The sequence below is a fragment of the Numida meleagris genome, chromosome 8 (assembly GCF_002078875.1).
Source record: "Numida meleagris isolate 19003 breed g44 Domestic line chromosome 8, NumMel1.0, whole genome shotgun sequence".
In the NCBI taxonomy this organism is placed as follows: Eukaryota; Metazoa; Chordata; class Aves; order Galliformes; family Numididae; genus Numida; species Numida meleagris.
This window is the reverse complement of record NC_034416.1, coordinates 28,134-53,680: the sequence shown is the minus strand read 5'-3', so window position 1 is coordinate 53,680 and position 25,547 is coordinate 28,134. Positions and strand designations below refer to the sequence as shown.

The following is a 25,547-nucleotide window of genomic DNA, read 5'->3' as shown; positions in this document are numbered from 1 at the left end:
AAATATTTTGTTTTCTGAATGATAACGGCAGTCACTCTCCAATGGACCTCCTGTGCTACAAAAGAGTTACAGTTCTGGGGAGAAAACTGGAACGGAAAGAATATCCTGTAGAATCTAATACTTGTTCTCAGTAGAAGTGTATTTGAGGGCTGTGCTGACTAACCACAAAGGGTCTGAGATTGGGGAAAAAGCAGTTTGAGTAGTACATGAATTTTAATGTTTTTGCACGGTTTGTCTTTTGGAGTACCCGGTTCCTCCTGGTTGTTGTGAGAGCAAACATGGTAATGGTAAGAAATTCAAGCAAATTAAGATACAGATAAAGATGATTTTTTTAATATCATTTTCCTTCCCCTACGTTGTTTCCCCAAAAAAGTTAAAGTAATTTTGAGTCAAATCACTGTGATGTTGTCTCCTCCCCCCGCAAAGTAAGTGAAATGATTAAGGTGTTGAAATAGACAAAGAAAATTGATTTAATAGAAAGACTGATGGGAATTGGGACCTAACTAACACAAAGAAGTTTCTCTGCTTTTTCAAGTAAAATGGAGTACCCTTACACTTATCCTTTTCCTACACAGACTTAAACACAGAAAAGCTGAGCATTATGTATGATTTCACAATTTGGGTATTTTTCCTGTAAATCAACAAGGAATACTGAAAAATAAGTGTCACAACACGTCCAGGTTGTTTTGGACAAAACAGCTCTTCTAGGGCTCTCTCCTGAACAGGGTTAGCAAATAAAAGGCTAGAAACAAAATATCCAGTGGCTCTCAGTTTTATTAAATAAGCAGGTTTCAGATAGATAGATAAATAGATATAAAGTATAACATTTCATGTGTATTAAATAGTTGTGCAAACCTTTTACACAGAGCAGGGAGGCTACAAGTAATAGACTATAATAATTTTGGGTTCCTCTCAATAATTTTAATATGTTTACAAACTTTGAAATACCGAAGACCAAAATCATAGAGATCATATAATGGATCTTCAACAGCTAAGCAAACACTGGCGTGAGAATAATATAAATAACAGCGAACTTGTTTTTTTTCCAGTTTAAGTATTGCAAGAAACACCATTATTGTTGCTCTGTCACACAGCCTGCTATCCGGGTGCATAAAAGGGGGTACTGAAGCTGAACGCTTACCCACAGCAATAATAGCGACAGATCTCATGATCTGGCTAATAGGAGTCCTGTGGTACTAACGTTTCATGTTAACTTTTGGCAAGTCAAGAAAAAGTAGCATTTCCATGGGCCAAAGTTGTACAGAAATGAAGCTCGTACCTTCTTTTCAGCGTGCAATTTTTAAAATGACTGTACTCAAAATATGTTCCCTGAAATGTTCCTGACAGTGGTTTGGCGCATGTCACAGGTACATGTGCATGCCACAGATCAAGTAAGTTTTAAACAGACTCATCGGGTCAGATTTATTCTTTGCGTGTTCTGGCTTTATCAGTAAGAATTCCAAAATGCCAAAATTTGGAGTATGAGGCAAACTGGCATTAACGATATGTGTGGAGAACCTACCTAAACAGATACTTTGGTTTTTTGTTGTTTTTTTTTTTTAATAAGGATTCTTCTGTTTGTTCTAAGCAACCATATGCCCACTTCCTATTTTTAAGAGTTTAAATTTAAAACATCTTTACAAAAAGCTAAACAGACTCATGCTAGTGAATGATGTCCATGCAGCTGCATCTAGAGCATTGCACACTTACTACAGTGTTTTATAAATACCACATATTGGCTTAACATCCATTTTTCACTCATTTTGTCATTGAGACTTACATTATATTTGGGTCAACCAAAATAACCCAAAGAGATTTATAAAATTTTACAACAATTAAACCATAATGTTTAATTCTACAAATGAATAAAGCCCACTACTGTAGCTCAATAAGACAACAACGGGGACTAACAGTAGTCAAATGTTCTATATGTACAACTTAATATATTACTAACATGTAATTCTTACAAAAACACATAAAATTAATTAGGCTGACTTCCAATAAAGCGTTTGAGTTCTGAATCAGGAATTTAACATTATGCACTCTTAAGTGATAAATTATGTGAAAGTAATATAGCCGAAGACTAAAGATCAGTCATTCAGAATGCCTAGAGTAAGACTGGCTCCGCTAACATCTACCATTTTCTTGCAAGATTTCATCTTAACGCTTTTGTTTTTTTCTTTTTGCAGTTTCTCAGCTAGAATCTTATGGATTTTATTAAAATATAGTTTCTAGAACTGCTTACTTACAGTTTTAAAAACATTAAATACCATGCTCTCAGAAAGAGCATTTATACAAAATCTTATATTTACAATATAGACAGTTATGATCATGTGTTAATAAGATCAACTCTTCCATGTAAGAAGAAATCTAAGCTTATGCGCTCAAGATTAATTCACGTGTCAGTGTTTTGAATTGGCATGTAAACATATCTGAGAACAGATGTGGATATCTGAGTTGTCACTTAACTAGTGGATTAGGAAAGACTACATCACATATAAAAGTTTCATTTCCTCTAAGGTGGACTAAACAAGCACAACATCTGCAAAGTATTTCCACAAGGCTACACTGCCCGTTCAGTAATTCCACATAGGATGGATGCAAATGTCTTTTTAAAAAAAAAAGACAATTAGCTTTCAAAGTGCCTTACAGAAATGGTATTCTGTGTTTGCAGTTCCATAGCTTTTCCATTTAGAATAATTCCTTTTTTATCAGTAAGACAAAAGTTTGTGAACATTAAAACAACGAGACAAGTCCTACAAAAATGAGTATCTCCATAAATCACACAGAGCTTCATACAGTAACTTCTGCTCAGGATTCCACACATCAAAATACCAAAAACACCTACCAAACCCTCTTGAGATAGCTTATCTTTATAATGGGAGAAAAAGGTGACAAACACGTTTCTACGTCCAAATATTTAATTCCATGCAAGATGGAATGTGTGAGTGCAAAATAAGCTTCATTTTAAACCTAAATAAATTATAAATTAATCTGTTAAGAATAAAGCAGGGTCTACAGTAATTATATTGTTACATTTTAAACACATGCAGATGAGTTAACAGCAACATTTTTACGTAAAGTTTAGTGCAAGGATGAATCTGCTTAGTAGGCTAAAGATAATCACGTAATGCTTTGAGGTGTACATGTAGTATCTGTGCACATAATAAACTGGTTCTGAAAAGTTGTCTTGCTTGCCTATGAACTATAAGTGCCCATTTTAAATAACAGAAAAAATCATAATTACTCATGGGCTACTTCCATGTGACACATGGTGTCACAAACATTGTGGTGAACATGTAATACTGAAGTTAATCTAGAGGTTTGTGGGTTGTTAGGTTTTTTTTTTTTGTTGTTTTTTGTTTTTTTTTAAACAGTTTGTATACAATCAAGAAAAAGAGATACAATTTGTATCAACAAACAAAAGGTCATTTCTGGTTATTTGAGGCATTGCTCTCAGCTGCTTAATACCATGCAAGAGAAGAGAATAAGAATTAATTGCAAATTAAAAATCTAAAATGTTGGTTAGTAAGAAATGTTTTTAGATACTGGTCAAGAGATAAATCTGTTTCCTCCAGCTGTTGTAGGTGTCCAAAGATTTATTTTTCCTATTACAGAGACCATAACCAACTAATTAAAACTTAGTTATTTTTAAAAAACAAGTGTAAATACAAATCACCTTCAAGTTAACTCAATTTAAATACATAATGGCGTGGTCATATATGTTCCCTGTACCAACAGAAGAATATTTATCATGTGTGAAATGATATGGTTATCAATTATCAGTAAATTAACTGTCACTGCACCTGTAATTGTTTTCTTTGTTGCTTTTGACCTGACAGGAACACATTTTGCCCATGATAAATAGCCTGAAAAATATTGTGAATCAATACAAATGTAGGAAATGATGCAGTTTTGTTCCTCAGACAAACAGAGAATGAGAAAGCAGCATGCAAGCCGTTATCAAAACACCAGAAACAACCCTGACTGCAGCCTCACGTTCCATGTGTTTCACAGTAAGAAACATTTAGGCAGTGTCACACCTTCTCATGAAGAAACAAAAGGCCATACGTAAACCAGGCCTTCTCAACTTTCATGAAAAAAACTACAGTAGAAGTCATTAAGTCCTAGCTCGAGACATATCGAGTTAGTAATGGTTCAAAATGTTGAAATATACAGTGGAGTCAAAAAAGGGCGTTCAGTCAGTGCAGCTTAAAAAACAAGAAACGCCTCTTTTGGAGACATTTAGCTACAAAGGTTCCCACCCTGAGCAAAATACCAGTTGAGCAAACAATGCCACACGAAATTATCTCACTTGTTGAAGCAGGAGCTTTAGAAATGTTCACAAGGCAAATGCACACCTTTGCATGGATCTGAAGAGCAAAACCAGGCAAGCTTTGCCACAAAGCAGAACTGTAGCATCTCTTCTCAAGAAACAGCTTCTCCCACTCCCGCTTCTTTCTTACGTTGATCTTGTAATGCTATCTTGCATGTTAAATGCCATCCTTGCCCACAGAAGGGCTGTAGTTACTGCTTACTGCACGGCTGACAGTTCTGAAGAGGGAAGCTACAGTTAAAACATCTTTTAGTTCTAGCACGCCTTCATATTCCTTAATGTTTTTGTCCTAATTTAATGAATGATTTGGTTTCTGTTGGACTGATGCAACAGTAATAGATAAACTCTCGGGGAACAGTTTTGAAATTTAAGAAATGCCAACAATATTGACATCCAAAAGCTGAAAGAGATTCAACGTTTTACAAATTGAAAATTCTTTGTCAAGTTTCTTTTTTCTTCACTATTTGATGTACCAATAGGCAGTGTCAAATGGCAAAGCTGAAACCCTGGAAGTCATCTGGGATTGTAAAGAGCATGCTTTGAAAGGCCAATTGGGTATTTATAATCAAATTGAAAGTGTACATTAATACATGCAATATAACTGCTAATAATAATTTTGTATTAAAAGCTTTGAGACACAGAATGTGACATTGTAGTTCTTAATGAACTATCCATGCAGCAAGGTATGCATTTCCTGTAAAATACTATTAAAAATCCTTATTTTTAAAATCTTAAAATTTACAATACAATCAACTCTTAAATAGTGCCTCAATACATATACAACAACTACTGTGTACAGAAGTTTATCCTACCTTATTAGAAAATGTATACAATAGATTTGCCCACTTCCTTCTTTATTTAATTTTTCTACCAGTTCCTATGTGCTGTATAGTTTCATTTATACAAAAGAGGTTATAATATTTCAGCGCCCTGTTCTTAGTTTGGCAACAATCATAGCTGCCAGCTGTTGTGCATCTGTCATGTGGGGATTCTTTTCCATCACAGAAAGGACAATGCTTGGTGGGAAGATATTGCAGAGGTTCTTGTATGTTTGATACTGATGCTCTGGGATTATATGTGGTTCCCGTGGCTCACCACATATCCCAATCCATGGATTCCTCCACAGTTGCTCCATCTTCTCAGGCATGCTTCTTACCATTACAGGTTCATAACATGGCTGCATAAGGTTGTTACTCAATGGATATGAATGATAAGTATAAGAATCTGATGCACATGGTAAAGGATCCCAACTAGCATGCTGTTCTCGACAGAGAGGTGGTCTTCTCTGCCTTGTAGGATTACTTTCATAAAGCCGTGAGTCAGAAATACTGTCCATTCTTGTCATGACCAAGGCACGGCTTGGTTGTGCAGTTGATGGATGAATATTTTGAGGCACAGGGTATTCTCCTGGACAACTGGACCGTGCTCCAACAACTGGATGCTGGGCATGCAGGCCTAAGTGGGAAACAGACTGTTTGCGAAGGGATTGTTTAGGCTCTTCAGTTCCGTAACTCTGAACTCTATTTAAGGCTTCATGGTAACCATGGGAAAAAGGCTGAAGACGATTTTGCGATGTCAGTCTGTGGATCTTCATATTATCTTCTGGACTGGCATCTGCTACACCCAGATACAAGTCATTGTAAGAGGAATAAGAATCATTACTTGTATGGCTTAAGCAATTGTCAGGACAGGGGCTTGAGTTTCTAGAATACATCCCCTGGTCCACATCAGCCCCGTAATAATCTGTGTTATGCATACTACTTATGCTCAAGTTGGAGAAATCACTGAGTAAGGAATAATAGCCATGGTCCCCTAATGATTCATATTTGGGATACTGGTCAGTGTAACTAACTGAGGTGCCGTGGCTATTGGTGACTAGTATTGGAGGATATTGCACACTGGACATGTGTTCCAGTGAGGATTTCTGATGCGTGAACTGTGAGGAACCTGGCACTGGACTGCTTGCAGAACGAGTATTTAATGCACCAGCTGCATGGCTTTTTGGTGGAGGGAGCGTTGGTACACTTAATGCAGAAACCAGAGATGGGACAGAGTTGGCCTCAGACTTCCGGGCTACTGTTAACTTTTCCTCAGGCTCCACAGCTACTGATCTAATGCTTGGATCTGACTGACGCTTTGGGGCAATTCGTTTCACTTCAGAACTGATCTCGCCTTTGGAGCTGGAGGGCCCTGTGCCACATTTGGCCAAGGCTCCCTCACTCATTGTTTTCACAGCAGATAATTTGGCACTTATTCGAAGCTCATCCGCTACTGACCTTTGAGGCTGGTTTGCCCGTTCTGGGTGGTAATATTTACATTTGTGCCCATAGGTGCACTTTTTACCTGTAAGAAAAGTGATTTCAAGTTAAATATACCAAAAAATAATTGATACTACCACCTGCTGCCTTTTTCTTTATACCTTTCACTGTTTCTTAATTGTAATGTTTCTGTATTATCACTGTAAAGAATAATTATACATGCAGGCAGTCCAGACTCTGCTACTACCTGTAACCAGGTATATCACTGCATAAAGGGCAAGACACATCACTTTTCTTCCTACCATTCATGAGTTCAATACTGACAACATACTCAGTGCTATGTAAAACAAAACATTTATGTAGTTATGAATGTCTTTTATTGAATACAAACCAGAAAAAAATAGCAAAAATCTGTGATAGCCTTAATTTTTTGCTATATTGTTAATATGTGCGTGATGGACATAAAAAAGGATATGGTGCTTGGATGGCTGGTAATGACAAGATGTTAATTAATTGCTCTCTTCACCTACCTTTGAATAGAGCACATAAATATGACTTAAGCACTTACCATAAGGACACGGTTGTTTTTTATGTTCAGGAATAACTGGCCTTTTCCTTAAGAAATTTTCAAGGCTTGGACCATGGCGTCCTAGAGGATCATCAGGAGGCATAAATCTAATGGGAAAGAAATTAAATTTGAATTTCAGTTTTTACTGAGGGTTCTGAATTGGCAAATTCTCTTTAATTTTTGAAGAAAAAACATACTTGTCATTCACAAAAGAATACATTAGCAGCCGCTCCTCTATGAACTTCTTCCATTCTGGTTTTTCGTTTTGAAGATCTCGATAGTTGTCATTTGATACAATTATGCCATCTGAGTCAAAAGCAAGCTTTACTATGAATCGATCATCATAGCAAACTACTCTCCTTCCCTGAACTCTTCGAGATGGGGTGAAAACAAGAATTTTTTCTTTCTCCAATTTCCGTAAGATTTCTTGATCTGTAAAATAAGTTTACTTGAGCAACTTCTTTAAAAGTTTGTAAAGAAATGCAGCCCTTGAAATATTAAACTTTACCTCTTTTCTGAGAAATAATTTTGTAATTATGTGCATATATGATCCTCATTTAAAACAACAACAACATCAAAAAAAACCTAGAAGGAGAATGACATTTCTGCGCTTTCAAAACACTAAGTAAATGTCCAGTATTTAAGCGTCATAACCACTGTACTCCTCTGTAAATAACCATGTTCAGGAACAGTGAGAAAAGGTACACGTCAAGAACTGGGCTTGTTTAGCTTGGAGAAGAGAAGGCTCTGGGGATACCTCATTGTGGCCTTCCAGGACTTGAAGGGAGTGTATAAACAGGAGGCGGAACAACTGTTTACATGGGTAGATAGCGATAGGACAAGGGGGAATGGTTTTAAACTAAGGCAGAGGAGATTTAGGTTAGATGTTAGGAGGAAGTTTTCTGCTGAGGAGGTGGTGACGCACTGGAACAGGTTGCCCAGAGAGGTCGTGGATGCACCATCTCTGGAGGCATTCAAGGCCAGTCTGGGCGTGGGCTCTGGGCAGCCTGGTCTAGTGGTTAGTGACCCTGCCCACTGCAGGGAGGTTGAAACTCAATGATCTTTGAGGTCCTTTTCAACACAGGTCATTCTATGATTCTACGATAACTCAATTGTTACTGTCTTACAATAGCCTTCTTGTTAGCTTGGAGTGAAATATAAGTACTGCAACTGGAGTAAAAATTCATGGACTTCTTTAGTGTTTAAGATTACACTGCTCAATGAGTCCCTGGCCTGATACCACATGTTTTCTACTAGCCCAGCAACTAATCATTATCTTTTGTCCACTAAACAACGTTTGCTATTGGTGGAAAATTATATCTCCTCTCAGGAGTGTTGACATGATCCAGTAATATTACAAAGAAAAATTTTTTTTGAAGATGCAAATGCTTAACCGTTCCTCATCAGTGAAATTGTTTTGTTCTTAAACAGCTGAATGAAAGCAACATTATGGCCACAGCTGAGTATGTAGTACTCATTAGAAAAATGACACAGTTCTGTCTTAATGCAACACATTTATTTACTTGAGCCAAGAAGTCAAAGAAAATCTTGACCTGTTGTTACCTGTAATTGGTGCATCTGGTCTAGACTGTTCTTTTCTCCATGCAGGTACAAACACAGTGATATCCTTATGTCCTTTTTCCAGAAACCAGTCAACAGCTAGTTGAATTCCCCGACAGGAAAATCCTTCTTTATTTCCATGGCTGAAGAAAAAAAAAACAAAACAACAACAAAAAAACAACCAGAAGTCTTAGAAACAGCAAACATAAAAGCTTTGGCTTTGGGTTTTATTGTTGTTGTTTTTCCTTTTAAAGCTGTCATGATCTAGGTAAACAAGGTAAGTAGCAATTGTAGAGACAGGTAAACCATTTTGTTAGACCAGCTTACATAACTGGAAAATGACAGTTGGACAAAGCTATTTAATCATCAGATTACAAAACTGGTACTTAAGCAATAGAAACTGTGAAATTGCACTATCACAAAAATAAAGTAAGAGAAAAAAACAAACCACAAAACAGTTACATGATAATCCTAATGCTAAAGTGTAGTGGAAATGCTAAGTCATGGCTTGAAACCATGATTGAACACCTGGTAGGAAGGCAGGGCCAACCCAGGGTAGCTCAGGTGCATGCATGCAATGAACCTGGGTGACCAGAAGGGGCGGATCCTGGCTCCCCGCCCTTCCCAACCCTCATTTATGGACTGGCAGTGGAGGTGAGGGTATATCACTGGAGGTCCCTGTGTACCTGAGGTCTTCTGAAGGTAGGCAGCTTCCTTCCTGTACCTACAGCTGTTGTGTTTGAGTGAATCCTCCCTTGCTCCAGCCTAGGATCTTGTTGTTCTGCTGTTATTGTTGTACTTGCTTTTCTGCTTTTCTTTCTTTTTCTGCTTTTTCATTTTATTAGCTGATCTATTGAAAAATGTCACCTTCCACAAAAAATTGAGCTCACAAACATCAGTACCGTAAAAAAGTTAACAATAATAAAGAGAAATGAGCTAGCGATGCTGTCTGTCATGAGGAATAGATGCTTTTAAAACATCTAGATTTAAAAATATGTGTTTATTTTAGAGAGAGATAACTCTGTAAAAGTTCTTCAAGCTCCTTCATCCATTCTCCAGCAAATCAAAAATTTGTTTTCTGCAACATAATGGAGTCTCTACTATTGTACATAATCAAGGAAAAAGAGCGTTTGAAACAGCTCTATAATACCACTTCCATTTATAAAATGGAATTAAAAGTTCTTGTGAAGAAAAAATAGATGTTTGATAGATACTAGTTAGAATCTTAATTATAAATCTTATTCAGTCTATCTTATAGGTTGATTTCATAAATGTGAAACACAGTTCTTCAAGTTTATTGTAAATACTCTCAAAAGACAGTTAAGGAATGCCTGAATAACATTTGAGGGCATATATTACATGTAATGTCCTCAGTATTTAGTCTACATAAGTAAGAAAGACATATAGATTACATTATGGGTGGGTTTCATATTTAGATTCAAGCCAACACAAGAGTGTATATATTGTTGCTACTTCGTGACGTTGAGGAAGAAAAAATACTTGGGGGGGAAAAAAGTTGACTCTCACTGGAAGAATAATAATCTCCCCTTTATCACACTTTAGTTTGGTTAGCAACATCAGCTACTTCTAAAATTGCATTTGAAAAGCGCAGACTTTATAAGCCAATCTTATGCTCCTTGATGTGCTTTTCTCAAAATGTTTTCATTCAGAATTGTCTACTTTCTTGAGACAGCTGCAGTTTTTCATCAGTTATGACACAGCAGTGGATCTGCCCAGTTCAATGTTCTTGTCAAGACTTCTATATTAATTTATTCAGATCATTCCATTCATTGCAAAAAGTGTTAACTCAATCAGATCAGTGATGTTGTATTGAGGAACAGCATTCTTCCTTTCAAAGAGTGGTTGAGCAGCCTTCTCAGGGAGGGTTCCAGAAGGCAAAAAAAAAAAAAAAAAAAGCCACGTGACACCCCTTACCAGAAATAGCCAAGAGATCTAGCTAGCAATGCAAAATACAGGAGAGGACTCTTCTCTAGATGCCCCACAGTGTGGGAGTAGACCAAGCAATTGGCTATAATTAAGGAGACCCTTGTGGCTCTACAAAATGCTAGGAATGCCTCCCACAGTTTACAGCAACTGGCTTTTGTTTGTCACTGGTATCCAGTTGCTGTACCATTCAGATTCAAGTTGTCAGTTCTGTGCAGCATCCCCCAAAAGTGTTCAAAAAAAATTCTATATTAAAAATGGGTATGTTCTTACATAGACACCATTCAGTTACATTTTTCTTTTTTACCTTAAAGGCAAGGCTACCATTTGCATCATCAATGCAGTTTTTTTTTTTTTTTAAAACATGAGAACTGTATTATCACTTCACTTTCCAGGTATTCTCAGCTTGTACAACAATGCTGCATTATTAAGAGATTAGCACCTTACTGCAATGGTCTCTAGCATTATTTTATGGATTATAATTCAAAATTTTACTTATTGGAGGAAAAACGTCACAGATTACCAGAGTGCAGTGAAATACATGTTCTTCCTGGGCTCAGAACATCATAGAAAGTAACGCTGAAATGGATCAAAGGCAGTCAGGTATCTAATACCATCAGTATAACTAAGGCCTGTGGATAACCAGCGTATTCTAAATCCTTGCAACTTAAATTATTAATGCAAAAGCATTGCTAAAGTGATTTTCCGTACTCTTTTCAGATTTCACAGAATATAATATTCTTTTGTATTTTCAAATGCATATGCCATTTATTTCATAAACAGAGTATCAGTTCTCAGGTATGGAATAATAAAAGTATACACTCTTCTCCAGCTGCTGTCACGCAGTGCTCAGGAGTTACTCAAGCAGTACAGAGACTGAAAACACAACAAATAGTGAAAAATAAAAAAGAGTAAAATAAATATTGGTGATGTTGCTTTACAGAAACATGTTTTGGATTGTGGTGTAGCTTAACACTATAGGCAGGCAAGTACTGCAGTTGTTCCCTCACTCACCCTACTCAGAGGTGGGAGAAAATGAGATGGAGGAGAGAAAAAAAAAAAACAAAACCTTGGCAGGTTTTAGACAGGAGTTCAATGACATAAAAGCAAAGGCTGCACAGAAGCAAAAGGAGAAAAAAGCATTGTTCTCTACTTCCCACCAGCTTGCAATGTCCTTCCACTTACTGGGAAGCAGGACCTAAATATGTATAGCAATTGCTTGGGAAGACAAATGTGTAAGTAATGAGAATCACAGAATCATAGAATGGTTTGTGTTGGAAGGGACCTTTAAAGATCATCTAGTCTAACTATGCTGCCATGAGCAGGGACGTTAGATCAGGTTGCCCAGGGGCCCATCCAACCTTACCTTGAACACTTTCAGGAATGGGCCATCTGGGCAGCCTGTGCCAGTTTTTCACCACCCTCACAGTGAAGAATTTCTTCTTAATGCCTAATCTAAATCTACTCTATTCCAGTTTAAAACCATTACCCCTTGTTCTATCACTACATACCCTTGTATTTAAAAAAAAAAAAAAAAAAAAAGTGTCTCTCTCTCTTTCTTATAAACCCTCTTTAAGTATTGAAATGTCTTTCTGGAGCATTCTCCAAATTAAACAACTCCAGCTCTCTCTGTCTGTCCTTGTAGAACTCGTGTTCTAGGCCTGTCATTTTGTGGCCCTCCTCTAGATCTACTTTAACTGAAGTAAACATCTTTCTTGCGCTGGGGACCCCAGAGCTGAATGCAGAACTCTAGGTGGGCTTTCACAAGGGTGGACTAGCAAGAGAGAATCACCTTCCTTGACCTGCTCGACATGCTGCTTTTTATGCAGCCCAGAATACAATTGGCTTTCTCCTTCTTCCCCAGAGCTTTTTATTGCTGAGCATGATGTCATAGTCTGGAATATCCGTTCGGTCTATTTATGTCAACTGTAATGGTGAAGTCCTTTTCCCACCTCTTGCCCAATCTCAGGCTACTGGCCAAGGGATGTAGAGGGTTGGAGAGAAGGCCTTGATGCTGTGCCAGCACTGCTCAGCAACAGCAAAAACATTGGTGCAATGTCAGTGCTGTTCTAGCTATAAGTGCAAATCACAACACAGTATGGGCTGCTGTGGGGAAAGTTAACTCCATCCCTTACCAGATCCAGTACAGTTGCATATTAACCGCAACTTGGCAATAGAAAATCCTGTTTATGAAACATTTGTATATGACTGGAGAGCGAGGGTTGTATTTATTTCAAAATTCAGAGTACTCAATACACCTACAAAAACCTTAATTTTCTTGCTACACAGAAAAAAAAAATTCTGATCACAAATTCTTTTAAAACAGAAAGCTGACACTAAAGGACATCTGTTATAGAAACGCTACTTTCAAAAAATCTTGATACCTCTGATCACCAGATAGTTTAAACTCCCTTACAGAAAATCAGTTTCTCAATGATAAACAAAAGTACTTTCTAGGTGAACTGTGTATTCTACAGATATGCTTATAAGTGGCACAGGACAGAAATCTCTTGAGTTAGCATAGACTTGAGTAGCCATGTGTGTGCACGCATCTGAATTCACAAGTACTGCAGTTGTACGAGTCAGCTGGTTAAGCTCATACATAGACCTGTACTGACACTGCTAAATTGCTTTGACTTCTGAATAGGCTTTATCAGCAGTAGTTTAACTTCCCTCAAGTCCAGTGCATACCATCAGCATATAATACTGTCATTTTAAAAAGAGCTTTTTTTAACTCCTCTGTTTGATTGCCTCTGGACATTAATCTTTTTCAACATTGTTTAAGGACTTAAAACACAGCATAGTACAGTTAAATTGATAGAACCTCAGATTTGAGGGGAGAGTTTGCTTTAAAGAAGGAGGGGGAACTGGAACTGCATATAGATGAGCGACAACATATTTAAAAGGCTGGACTAAAGGGTCCATAAGGAAGATTCACTATCAGTGTGAATATACTATATGACTTCAAATGATGTTGCAACCAATATTGATTTTTCTCATCAATATTTTTTGTCATTTTTTTTCTTTTCATGTGTTGCAACAGGGAGACCCACCTCATAGCCACATTGCTTCCATCAATGACAATTGGCCTCAAGTTATCACTGTTATCCACAACTTCATCTTCAAGTGACAATTCAGGGCTTGCTATTTCCTTTGGGCAAGGACCTCTTGGCACCAGAGTACTAGTGGTACTGCTGGCACTGTTCTGTCCTTCTGATTCACTTTTGTTACCAAGTCTCACAAGTTCTGCCAGAACATCATTGATGAGCGCATCTGCTCCCAGTTTATTCAGTACAGCCTGGATCTGATCACCTGCATACCCAAGCTTTAAAGCAAAATCCATTTTAGCTTGGTATTCCTTGTCCAAATTTGTTTTGCATTCCTCTAGTTTCAAGTCTTGTGTGATACTGCTCTGTGAAAAACTTGGGCGATCCAAACATGGGGAGCGACAGAGTGGCCGATGTGGTTTAGTGGAAACTTCCTTCTCTTTCCATGGAATATTGCTACAGCTGCTTCGGAAGTACGGTTGCTCAGGTTCACTTTCTGAGCTCGTCCATTCCTCAGATTCAGCACTGCATTCCCCAGCATCTTGTTCCATGTTTCTGTCTTCTCTGGAGTGCCTCTTCTCCATTTTCAGTTTCCCTACCATAGACCAGGCCGTCATCACGTTCAGCTTCAAGTCAGAGAGCTCAGAACTCTTCTTTCATTTCCAAAGTCACTTGGATTTCATACTCAATTGCATTGTGTTTGCTAGTTACACAAAGCTTACACAGGGCTGGAGCTAATCTGCCTTGCTTATTATGTTCTGGCATAAACAACACCAACATGAAGTTCCTTTAAAAAAAAAAAAAAAAAAAAGCTTTTGTAAAATTCTGCAAAATACTTGACTACAGTAACTTTGTTTACAAGTAAACAGAGGTCTCTAGTCATTTAAGTTTCCATGTTAAGATTGGTCATAATAAAGCATGTCATTTTGTTGTCCCTTTAGGCACAAAATAAACTATTTTTCCCTCCTCCTATATCTCCACACATGAAAAATTTACCTCCCACGCCACATGTTTACAGCTGTAATTAATAGAGTATCTTACTAATAATTAAATGGGATTTAAAAAAATAAAAGGGTGACCCAAAACTTTCACTAGAAAACTGTCTTTTATAGCCTTCTACTGCACAAACAGGCTGTCTGCTTCAGCAACACAGTGTGGAGTTCCTGTACGTATAAAATCTAATACAAACCATTTCAGTCTCTTTCAGTAATGTTTTACTACGAGTTGACAAGCCAAATCTCCTTAAGTTTAGTGCAAACTGGTAGCTAGACATGCAAAAAAAAAGTCAATACAAACATGCAGAAAGGTTCTAAGCAATCATCTTGTGCTTTTTGTTTACTATATCTACTGCACTGAAAATTCTAAAATCAAGGACTGATTCTACTGCATTTTGTCAGAAAGCCAGGATACACACTTACAGTTTCTGTCTTATTCTAGAAGTGTTCAAGGAATCCTATTGAGAGGTCTGACAAAGTAAAAGTCAAGGAGACCTATGAAGGGCTTGAACTGACATAATGGAGCCTGGGAAAAACAGTTTTTAAAAGCAATAGCAGTGAATGTTTTAGAGAAAATTGTCAATTTGGACCTATAGACAAATATAGGTAATTAAATAAAATTCATTGAGAAATATGGAGCAATGGAAGGAATTTGTAAGTCAGCATTTAAGGCACAATAGGATTTCAACTGTTTGACAGAAGAGTTGACAAAAGAGTTGACAAGCTAACCAAAGTAATTAACAAGAGGCCTACTTTCCTTTATAAAACAGCAGACTGAGAATCGAGCATCCAATGAGAATAATGAAAAACTGTAATTGTCATGATGAAGCTATATATTTCAAATCCACTCTCTCATTTTAACAGATTTTGCTTTTGTTAAAGTCACCTCCTTCAGATGTAGCTACAGACAAAAATAAGAGAGTGAAAGAGATAAAAATGCAAACGTATCCAATTCTCAAAGAGAACCAACTGTTCTCTTTGAAGTTACAACTGTTCTCTTCAAAGTTACATCTATACTAGATATTTCTGTCACCAAATATTAGTCTGAAGAAGCACGAGGAACACAATCCTGGATTTAAACAGCAACCACAAAAGAAGCCCTAGTACTGACACCAGTTTTCAAATATACTTTCGCTTGTTAATTTTGTGTTCTGAAGAATGCGGTAGATTGATATAAGCTCTGGATGCATGAAAAGCTCTGTCTGAAGATTGCTGTGAGAATTTTTGTGATGCAAAATAGGCATGACTTTGGCACCAGAATGAAGATGATCAAATATGTCCTTTCCTAACAGGCTCCCTCACACACCTCACTTGCATAATCACTTAGTATAACAAATAATAAATTACATCTCTTTCAGGCACCTTTTTCATTTCCTCCCAAGGCTCTTCCACTACTTCAGGCTACAGGCAAGCATTAAAAGCTGACAAAGTTTTTCTCAAAACATCAACCACATATATGAACTATTTATATATGGAGCTTTATCAAATAGGCTGTACTCGAGTGTTTCAAAAATCCCATTTCTATCTTCCCAAGAAACCACAATGGCTCTTACTTAGTTACTGCTAAACCAGAAAACAATAGGAGAAATAGTCTATTAATGTGCATCAGGGGAATTACTCTACTGTGCAGTATAATGCTAAATCCAGAGTATGAAAATAATCACTAGGATCTGTTCGGGGGAAGGGAAATATGCGTCTAGTGCAACTAGAGGGCATCTCTGACACTGCGATGGTTGTTAGTTGGTTTTTTTTTTTTCCTAAAAATATAATCTTAAATGTTTCCCACAGAACAAAATTCAGTAAATACTGAAATCAAGAGAATAATATTAGAAATGCTGACATTAATATATTAATGTACAGATGTAAAACAAATTTAACACAATCTTGCACGCTAGAAGTATTTAAAATGAAAAATTGGTTTCCACTTTTGCCTGAAAAACATCAAGGGCATTTTACAAAGCATTATAACGTACAAAAGAAAATGAAAGAACCAGCAGCATGCACAGAAGTCAAAGCTTATTCATTCTAAGTTTTGTATTATTTTAGATATTAAGATGCTGAAAACCATAGCCCCTAAAACACCACTAATCTCAAAAACTATTACAGAGAGAGTACAAAGGAGGGCTACAGAGATGGAGAAGGACCTAAAGAGCAAGACATACGAGGTCCCTTGGGGTTGTTCGCCCCAGAGAAGAGGACGCCTAGGGGGGGCCTCACAGCAGCCTACAGTTCCTCATGGCAGCCCGCAGCTCCTCTCAGGGAGCGGAGGGGCAGCGCTGAGCTCTGCTCCCTGGTGACAGCGACAGGGCCAGAGGGAACGGCATGGAACTGTGTCGGGGAGAGAGGGTCAGGATGGGAAAAGGTTCTGCACCAGAAGGCAGTGGACACACCCCCGAGCTGCCGGAGCGCAGGGAGCATTGGTAGACCGCTCTCAAAAGTAGGGTTCGAGGGGCACTGTGTGGAGCTGGGGCACGGACTGGACAATGTTGTGGGTCCCTTCTAACTCAGGACATTCTGTGATTCTATATTATGTGGGAATCCTCTTTCGTCCCTGCTATAATGAAGAAGGTGGGATGATCTGCAGTGCTTTGTTAGTGTGTTTACTAACCTTGACTGTACTAGATTTCTATATTCATCATTATTTTAAACAGAGATAGTAATAGGGATACATTACAGTATACATATGCAGTAATTCAGCGGGAATAATCATTTTCATCAATTTATTTTTTGAACTTAATAATGAATTATTTTCAGCCTGTAGCAAATGTGGTAGGTTTAACATACTTAATTTTCACCTAAACAGGTGAAAACAGGATAGAATAGATTTTGTATAAGAATTTCCCAGTTATGTTGACATTTTAAAATTAAATGATTAAAAGATGTGATACTCTTGCAATTTTTTGTGGGTTTTTTGTACTTTATATTACAGTTTCAAGCAGCTCTCAAATGTCAACAAGACCACATGATCAACCACTCTGAATTTATCTAGCAGGATATGGAATACAGAATTCTGTTCTTTAATTCTTTTTAAAACTGTTTTTTACAGTTTTATTGAGACTGACTCAAGAGCTTTTGTAATTAGCAAACAACACTCATATAAACATCAAATCATTGAAAGATTTATAGCACATACATATTTTCATATCGCTTCCTTAAAAAGTACCAAATACATAGGAGTGACTCAGCAAAGGATGAGTATAACAGGTTTTAACCAAGATAACAGAAGCTGGCTTTTGATGCAGATAACTGGCATTAGCATTATTTATAGTACCTTCTTCACTCAGAAGTGAGAAATGGGAGCCTTCCTGATTTAAAAGGGATACCCTTATTTTAAAATACTGAAAATGAACACATTCAAATAGTTTTCATACTTTTTAGTCTAATAAATTAAACCAACTCATTTTTCCATGCTAGAAAAGATGATCTAAGCTGAAGAGCTGAGATCTTCATCTCATTTAAACATTTAGACACATATATAATCAGTATTCCCAGAGCATGCGCTAGCTCAAATAACGTTTGTAATGGAAGTATTAAAATGGAAGATCAGTTTTCAGTCCCTTAATAATTAGAGCCATATAAATGACAGCACCTTGATTCAGTTTAATGGATTTTTTCTTAATTTACTATGCAATGTCGGTCTCAACACACTAATGGGAAACTTCAGTGCAGTTGTTTTGATGAATAGGGAAACAAAGTTACACAAATCAAAGGCCTACAACAGTATAGTTCATTATGAAGCCAAACTCAGAACAACATCAAGAAGCACAATTTACTTTTTCTAGTCATTATGATTTCTCTGATCTCACTGTCTAAAATAAACTACAAACAGGTAACACCAATAGGAAACACCTTGTCCTTAACATTGATATTAAAAACATACATAAAAAATAGCCTGCTGCCTACAGCTAATAGTCATTTTTATTTAGAAGCTTTCTTCTTTCTGAGTCAACTAGGATATAGTGTTTTAAAATAAAAGCAAGTTTACATTTCTGTTTCTGCATCTGTTTCTCTTCCCCACTTAATCATGTTCAGAGCAGAACAAGGAATGTGGCTTAGCACACTCATGTTAGAGGCAAAGAGAAAAGATTGTCAGTACTGACTCATCAGTTACGATGAATGTAATCACACCAATCTTTAGGAAACTATTCTTTCTTAATGATGCTGAGGGAACCCTTGTAATGGTAGCAGAGGTTCAACTGTGCAGACAGGAATGTTTATTTCAACACTGCTGAATGCAGGAGATGGTGTTTTGAATAAGGCACGAGGGACAACACCATTCAGCAATGAAAAGACATTCAGATGAACAAAATCTGAGAGCTGCTACTTCCTTTCCAATCTGTTAATGAACACAATCCTGTCTTTTTAACAGTCTTATTGGTTTTACGGTTTTATATTGGTTATATGGTTTTATTTTGCCCAAAATTTGATGAAATACCACAACAATCCTAGTGACCAAGACTAAAACTAATTTCCCATATCTGTTATTGGGTTACAGCAGGTTACAAAGTTTCAGATCTTTTTTGGCTGACCATGGTGAAAACTTCCTTGTCTGGCGTAGAGAAAACTGTACCAAGTTACTAGATAATTATGTTCAGCTTCTCCGTAACAAGAAAGACAGTAAACAGAAAAAGCAGAATGCTCCACAGAATCAGAAATAAGATCTCATAGAAGGTGCTTCAGAGCTTCATTTTTCTACCTTTGATTATGCATCTGCCCTGCAAGTTTTTCTGACAATATTAAAATGTATGACTGAACATCTGTGACACTTTTCCATAGCTAAGCTTTCATAAAGGATTCAGAAATTAACCTAGAGACCATGTCAGACAATGCCAGACAAAGAAAAACATGATCCAACTAACAGATAACAGGTAAATGAGTAAAAGTGTTCTGATTAGCTAGAATCTTGAGAAAACATGGCCACTTCTGAAAACCCAAAGTAAAACTTCTTTAGTAATAAGGTCACAGTAGATTTGGAGCACTAAACAAAACAATGTACTCTTTGCTGCACAGATAAGCTATGAATCCCTAGGGCCAAATCTACAGCCTCGCAATGAAGTTATTTTGCTTTGGTGGAGATTACAGGATTTAATTCAAAAGAGGATAGAAAGAACATGGAAGAATAGAAAAGGTGTTGAACATATCCATTTTTCATTCTTACCACATTGCAGACTTTTGTTAAACTTTAATATTGTAGTAAGAAACTGTAATATCATTATAAATAATGCCTCACCTCAGTGTTTGAGGTAATTCAAATTTATTTCTGTAAAGTACTTCAGATGAACATTGATATCAGTTGAGATTATACATAAAAGCAAACTGTGTGTAGCATGTCACATGGAGTATTTGAGATATTCTTCTGAAGGAATACACTACTAATAAAGTTTGAACTGAAAAGAGACACAAAGATAGTGTAGAATTCAAGCATCTTATGCCAGACTTCATTAATTTTGTTACATTCACAAGTATGAATTCAAAGGAGCAGAATGGACATAGTTGAAATTATAAAGACAGGAGTGATACTTTATCTGTTTCTTAATATATGTGATTTGTGCATGGAATCAACCAACTACTTGACCTAGAAAGAACAAGCAGTGCTAAACACAAGAAAAATAGCAAGTACAGGCCTGACTTCTGAAGGAAAGGGAAGGCAGTATTTCTATTGCATTAGTTATTAAACTTGACTTCTTAAGACAGAAAACAAAACACCCTCTACAGTAAACATGCATTTAAAAAAAGGCATCAGAGCAATATATGGTGCCTCTTTCCACCAATCTTTTCTTTCTAACAATCTTAAGTAACTATGTCTAGTGATATTGCTGCTGAAAAATCTGTTGTCACTACCAAGGCAACATTTACAATATAGTGGCAGCATTTACACTTTAGTTGATGTCATCGTGTAAAATATGAGAAGTATAACTTCTAAAAACATTACTTGTTAGCAGTTCCTTGTAAACTGAGATCATGTATGGAGATCTAAAACCAAAGCAAGACACTTGTTCTCCTAATCCACATTCTGATAGGAGGCTGTTTGCTACTACATACTCTGCAGATCTAAAATGACTCATTAATGCCCTGGGCAACAACAAAAAAAGTGGCGTTTGCAGCTAAGACAAAGACACATCAAATATGACACATTTTAACTTACACCGATTTGATCATAATTTTCTAATTAAATATTTAGAACTCTACTTTGCTAGACTAAACCAAATCCTCCTTTAACCAAAAATTTAATCCAGTAATAAAACAGTCTTTCAGAAATCTGAAAAACAAAGGATATTCAGTTTCTACAATTCTCAACATACTGACTGGACCCTTCTGTGCATGTTATACCATCCACCAAGTGGGAGGATGAATTCAGCATCTAGGACTTATGCTTTCTGATACAAAACCAACCACTTCAGAAGCTACTAAACAAAGTGTTAGAAGCAGAAAAAGACATCTCACTGAGTTAGCATCAAGCATTGCCTTTACGGAAATAAATAAGAAGGCTTTAACAGTGTCTTGTAACTGGAGGTTTTCAGGTCTGTTGCTATTGCAAAAACAATCACTATCACTAATAAGTCACTAATTCATCTGCTTTAAGCAGTGTATTGAACCAGATGACCTCCTGAAGTCCATTCCAATCTAAATTATTCTTTGATCTCAGATTCTTTCATTCCTATGGTGACAGCACGGTTCATCTCCAAGGTGTAAAGCTGGAAAGTCATCTTCATGAAGAGCACAGAAAAATAAATTTTGCTTTCAAAAATGAAATAGTAGATCCCTATGCTATAATGATCTACATATGGACTAGGATAAAGTATCAGTTAGAAGACTTTGAAAAGTGTCTAAAAAAAGGAGGAAGGAGGTGAGAATTAGGGTTAGGGATTCATGCAGTTTGTAGTTAAAAACTCTTAAAAAATTACTTTTTTATATGACTTGGCTGAGGTGTCTGTGGGCTCGTTAAAGGAGTAAATATATTAAATTTCTTGTGGATGCCCTTACTAAAAAAATAACTCAAGTTCAAACTTTTTGCCATAACATAAGGTTGATATTCTGACCCTGTTATAGCACTGCATGTCTATGTCTTTCCTGTACTGAAGAATCCACATCTGGATGCAGTACTCCAGGTGAGGCCTCACCAGTGCAGAGTAGAGGGGCAGGACCATCTATCTCAACCTGCCAACCACGCTTCTTTTTATGCAGCCCAGGATATTGTTGGGTTTCTGGGCTGTGAGGGTACATTTCTGGTTCATGTCCAGCTTACCATACACCACTATCCCCAAGTCCTTTTCAGCAGTGCTAAATCTTTTTGACTCCCAGCTTGTTTTGGTAGTGGGGGTTGCTGTGACCTGGATGTAAGACTTTGTACCTGGCATTGTTGAACCTCATGAGGTTCTTCTGTGTCCACTGCTCAGCCTGCCTAAGTCTCTCTGAATGGCATCCCATCCCTCAGGCATGTCAACCACATCATGCAGCTTGGTGTCATCAGGAAACTTTCTGAGTGCAGCTCAATCCCACTGTCAATGTCACTGATGAAGATATAAAAGAGTATCAGCCCCAATACAGCCCCCCCAAGGGATGCCACTAATCACTGATCTCCATCTGGACATTGAGCCATTGACCACTATATCCTAATGAAATTCTAAAGGAGTCACACAGCAAACAATGTAAAGACTAGATTTTCTTTTGACATGATGACTCAACCGGGTGTGCTAGAAAACAAAGTCAAAAGTAACTAATTTAAGAAAATTGAATACAGTAGCATAGCAGAAATGCTAAGTCATGGCCTGAAGCAGTGATAGAGCACCTGGTGGGAAGGCAGGGCCCACCCAGGGAAGCTCAGGTGCATGCAGTGTACCTGAATGACCTGAAGGGGTGAAGCCAGGATCCACCCCTTCCCAGACCTCATTTAAGGGTTGGCAGCGGAGGCAAAGGTATCTCATTGGAGATCTCTGCCTACCTGAGGCCTTCCAAAGGTAAGCAGTCTTTTTCCTTCATTTTTGCATCCATGGCTGGTGCATTTGGGCTTGTCCTTGTTTGCTGCAGCCAAAGACTTTGTTACCTGCTATTACTGCTGTACTTTCCATCACACTATAGCATTACAAGTAGCTACCTTTAAAACAAGAAGACATTTAGCTAAAGACTTTAAATATAGAAAGAATATATGTATTTGAGTGGAGACTGATAGCAAATGAAGTTTTTGTTGTTATGATCAATCTCATGAACAAACTGTTCATCTCAGAAGAATAAAGCTAAATCTTAAGAGATCCTATGTTGCTTAGCTCTACATTTCCACATCTATTCCCTAAATCTGAAATATATCAAATCATGCGACAGATCACGATGTTAGAAATCCTAAATTTGAAAGGGTGGTTTTTCTTACTTCCAGATGAATCTTCTGTGTTATCGTAAATACACCCCATCAAATATAGCTTATTAAACAAAAAATAAAAACACAGTAACAGATGTAAAGTATCAAATATAATTCTCATTTATGATACCTGGAAAATAGTATTTTAAACTAAACTTGCCAAAAAAAAAAGCATACATGCAACATACAGACATGTGCACACTTGTCCTGTCATGTACACATGGCTCTTCAAAGTCCTTTGTCTAGCAGCTTCCATAATCAAAAGAGGTGAGCAGTCGCAGGGTTGCTTGTGAGCTCAAGGTATTGTAACAGTCTTTCATTTTTTTTATGAGAATGGATGAATCAATATATCAAACCATAATCTTGCAACATCCAGAAACTTTCCCTGAGTTTATAAATCTTTTTTCTTCACTTTTTCAAGCCTTGCTTCTATAACTGAACTTAGATCCTGCTGTCTTCCTTATTCCAAAGAGCTTCAGTTTTTCCGCTCTCGAAGTAAACAGTAACAGAGCATAAGTGACGGAAAGAATTTATTTCTACTACTCACAGATCTATAGTAGAACTATAAATGTTTAACAAAATGACAGCTCAGTTGGCTAGGAAAGTCAGAAGTAATAGGTGTCTGCAGTGGAATAATTTGCATTGGAAAAAGGCATCCTAAAAGATCAAAGAACAGAAAGCCAAAACTTATTCACTGCAGTTGACAGTAAGGACTGACTCCTACTAGTTCATCTGCACATACAGTGTCACTGGTATCCATTCATCCTCTTAACATCTTTTGTTTCCATTCTTTTTCATTAGTGACTTCAGTTGCCGTTAGATTTTTTTTTTTTAATTTAAAATAGATTTTTAAAGAGGTTTTTCAAATGAGATTAACTTAGGAAGCTTTACAGAGGGCTTCCATTAAAACTCACTAAGCATTGTTTTAGAAGACCATCTGAACACAGGTCCAGAAAACATCAGCAGTTACAGGATCAACATACAGAAAACATGACAGTGAGAAAGAAATAACACATTCCAACAGCAGTTACATTGTTCTACATTTGAAAATTACCTCGACATCCCCACTGCCAGAGTTCTCCCGCTACACTCAAAGGTTGTTTTGTGGCACTTGTAAAATTTACCTTTCAACTCTACGTACCATAGTGCCATTTATAGTATGTGGCAATTAAAAGATGTATTTCTACAATTAAGGGTACTTCCTGTACAAAAACAACTACTTCACAGACATCCACTTCAGTGATCATGCTAAGCGTATGAAATCAGATTCCCAGGCACACAGAACTACCGATAAGCTGAACATATGTTCATGAACAAGATAATTTTCATTTTCTTTCTATTCTTCCTTCCCATTCATGACAGTACCTATCACTAAAGCATGCTAGAAGATTAAAAAAAAAAGCATGTATTAAACAAACAGAATTAAGTTGATAAATGTGGATCTAAATTAAGACACAACATAGCTTTTGCATTCCATTTTATTGTTTAGTGACTTGGGAAAGAATTACACAAGTCTTGTGAAATACAGTCTCCAAAGGTTTAAATGATAATTAGAGAAGAGCTATGTAAAGTAACATTTTCAAATTAACTGATTAGAAATACTGTTGTAAACTTCCTCTGTATTGTAGTAAATAATCAGTTTCTAATTCACATTTGTAATATAAAGCAAAATGGAAGGATGTGAGTAGCGATCACACGGTACCCTCTATGAAACTAATTTCCTTATTTAATCACGATGCTTCTATTAATACAAATTTCCTGCTACCCTTCATACGTTCTGAGATAGAACACCTTTTTAAACAGCATGCTAGTGCAGCTTTTGCAATCCGTACTTTGCACTTATTAAATGAAACCAGGCAAATTTTCCGACTCTGCACCCAGCTGTCTAGGCCATTTCAGCCACCATTTGCCAAGAGACCTCTGGACCCAAACCCCCGCTAGAATAAAAACGCCAGCTCCCCACAAGGCCCCGTGCCGGTCTGGTCCGCAAAGCACCCTCGGAGGGGGGTCGGAGCACGCAGAGACCGGCGGTGACGTCGGGAGGAGGCGGCAGTAGGCCAAGCGGCCGCCCGGAGCCCACAGGGCGGCGGGGTACCCCAAGGCAGCGGCTCTCCCGACTCGGACCGGGCGTGCGGGCGGCAAGAAGGCCGCGCCTCAACCGCGGCCCAGCCCGGAGACTGCCGGCGGGCAGCAGGGGGCGCCCTGCCGTCCTCGCGCGACGCGCAGAGCCCCTCCGCCGGGCCGGGAAAGGGCATCCGCCACTATCAGGGCGCCGCCCGCTCGTCCGGCCGCCCCACGGCTTCCCTCGCCACCCCTTTCCTCAGCCGGGGCCTCACCCGCTGTTGTCGCTGCAGACGCCGCCCGTGGCTCCTTGCGGAATCTGGCGGCGGAAAAGCGAGGGACGGCGGGGCTCGGCGCGGCCGCGGCACGGGCCCCACGCCGACCGCTCCCGCCGCATGGAGGGGGAAGGACAGACTGGAGCGAGG

At 37.9% G+C, this 25,547-nt stretch overlaps 1 protein-coding gene across 1 annotated transcript; it reads right to left on the bottom strand.

Annotated features, from left to right (window-relative positions):
* ZC3H12B (zinc finger CCCH-type containing 12B) lies at nt 757-25,541 on the bottom strand. The gene is made up of 6 exons (XM_021405723.1): nt 25,398-25,541; nt 13,720-14,500; nt 8,726-8,865; nt 7,360-7,594; nt 7,163-7,269; nt 757-6,679 (listed from the first exon to the last, which is right to left on the bottom strand). The coding sequence occupies exons 2-6, from the start codon at nt 14,328-14,330 to the stop codon at nt 5,259-5,261; spliced, it is 2,514 nt and encodes an 837-aa protein (XP_021261398.1). The 5' UTR covers nt 14,331-14,500; nt 25,398-25,541; the 3' UTR covers nt 757-5,258.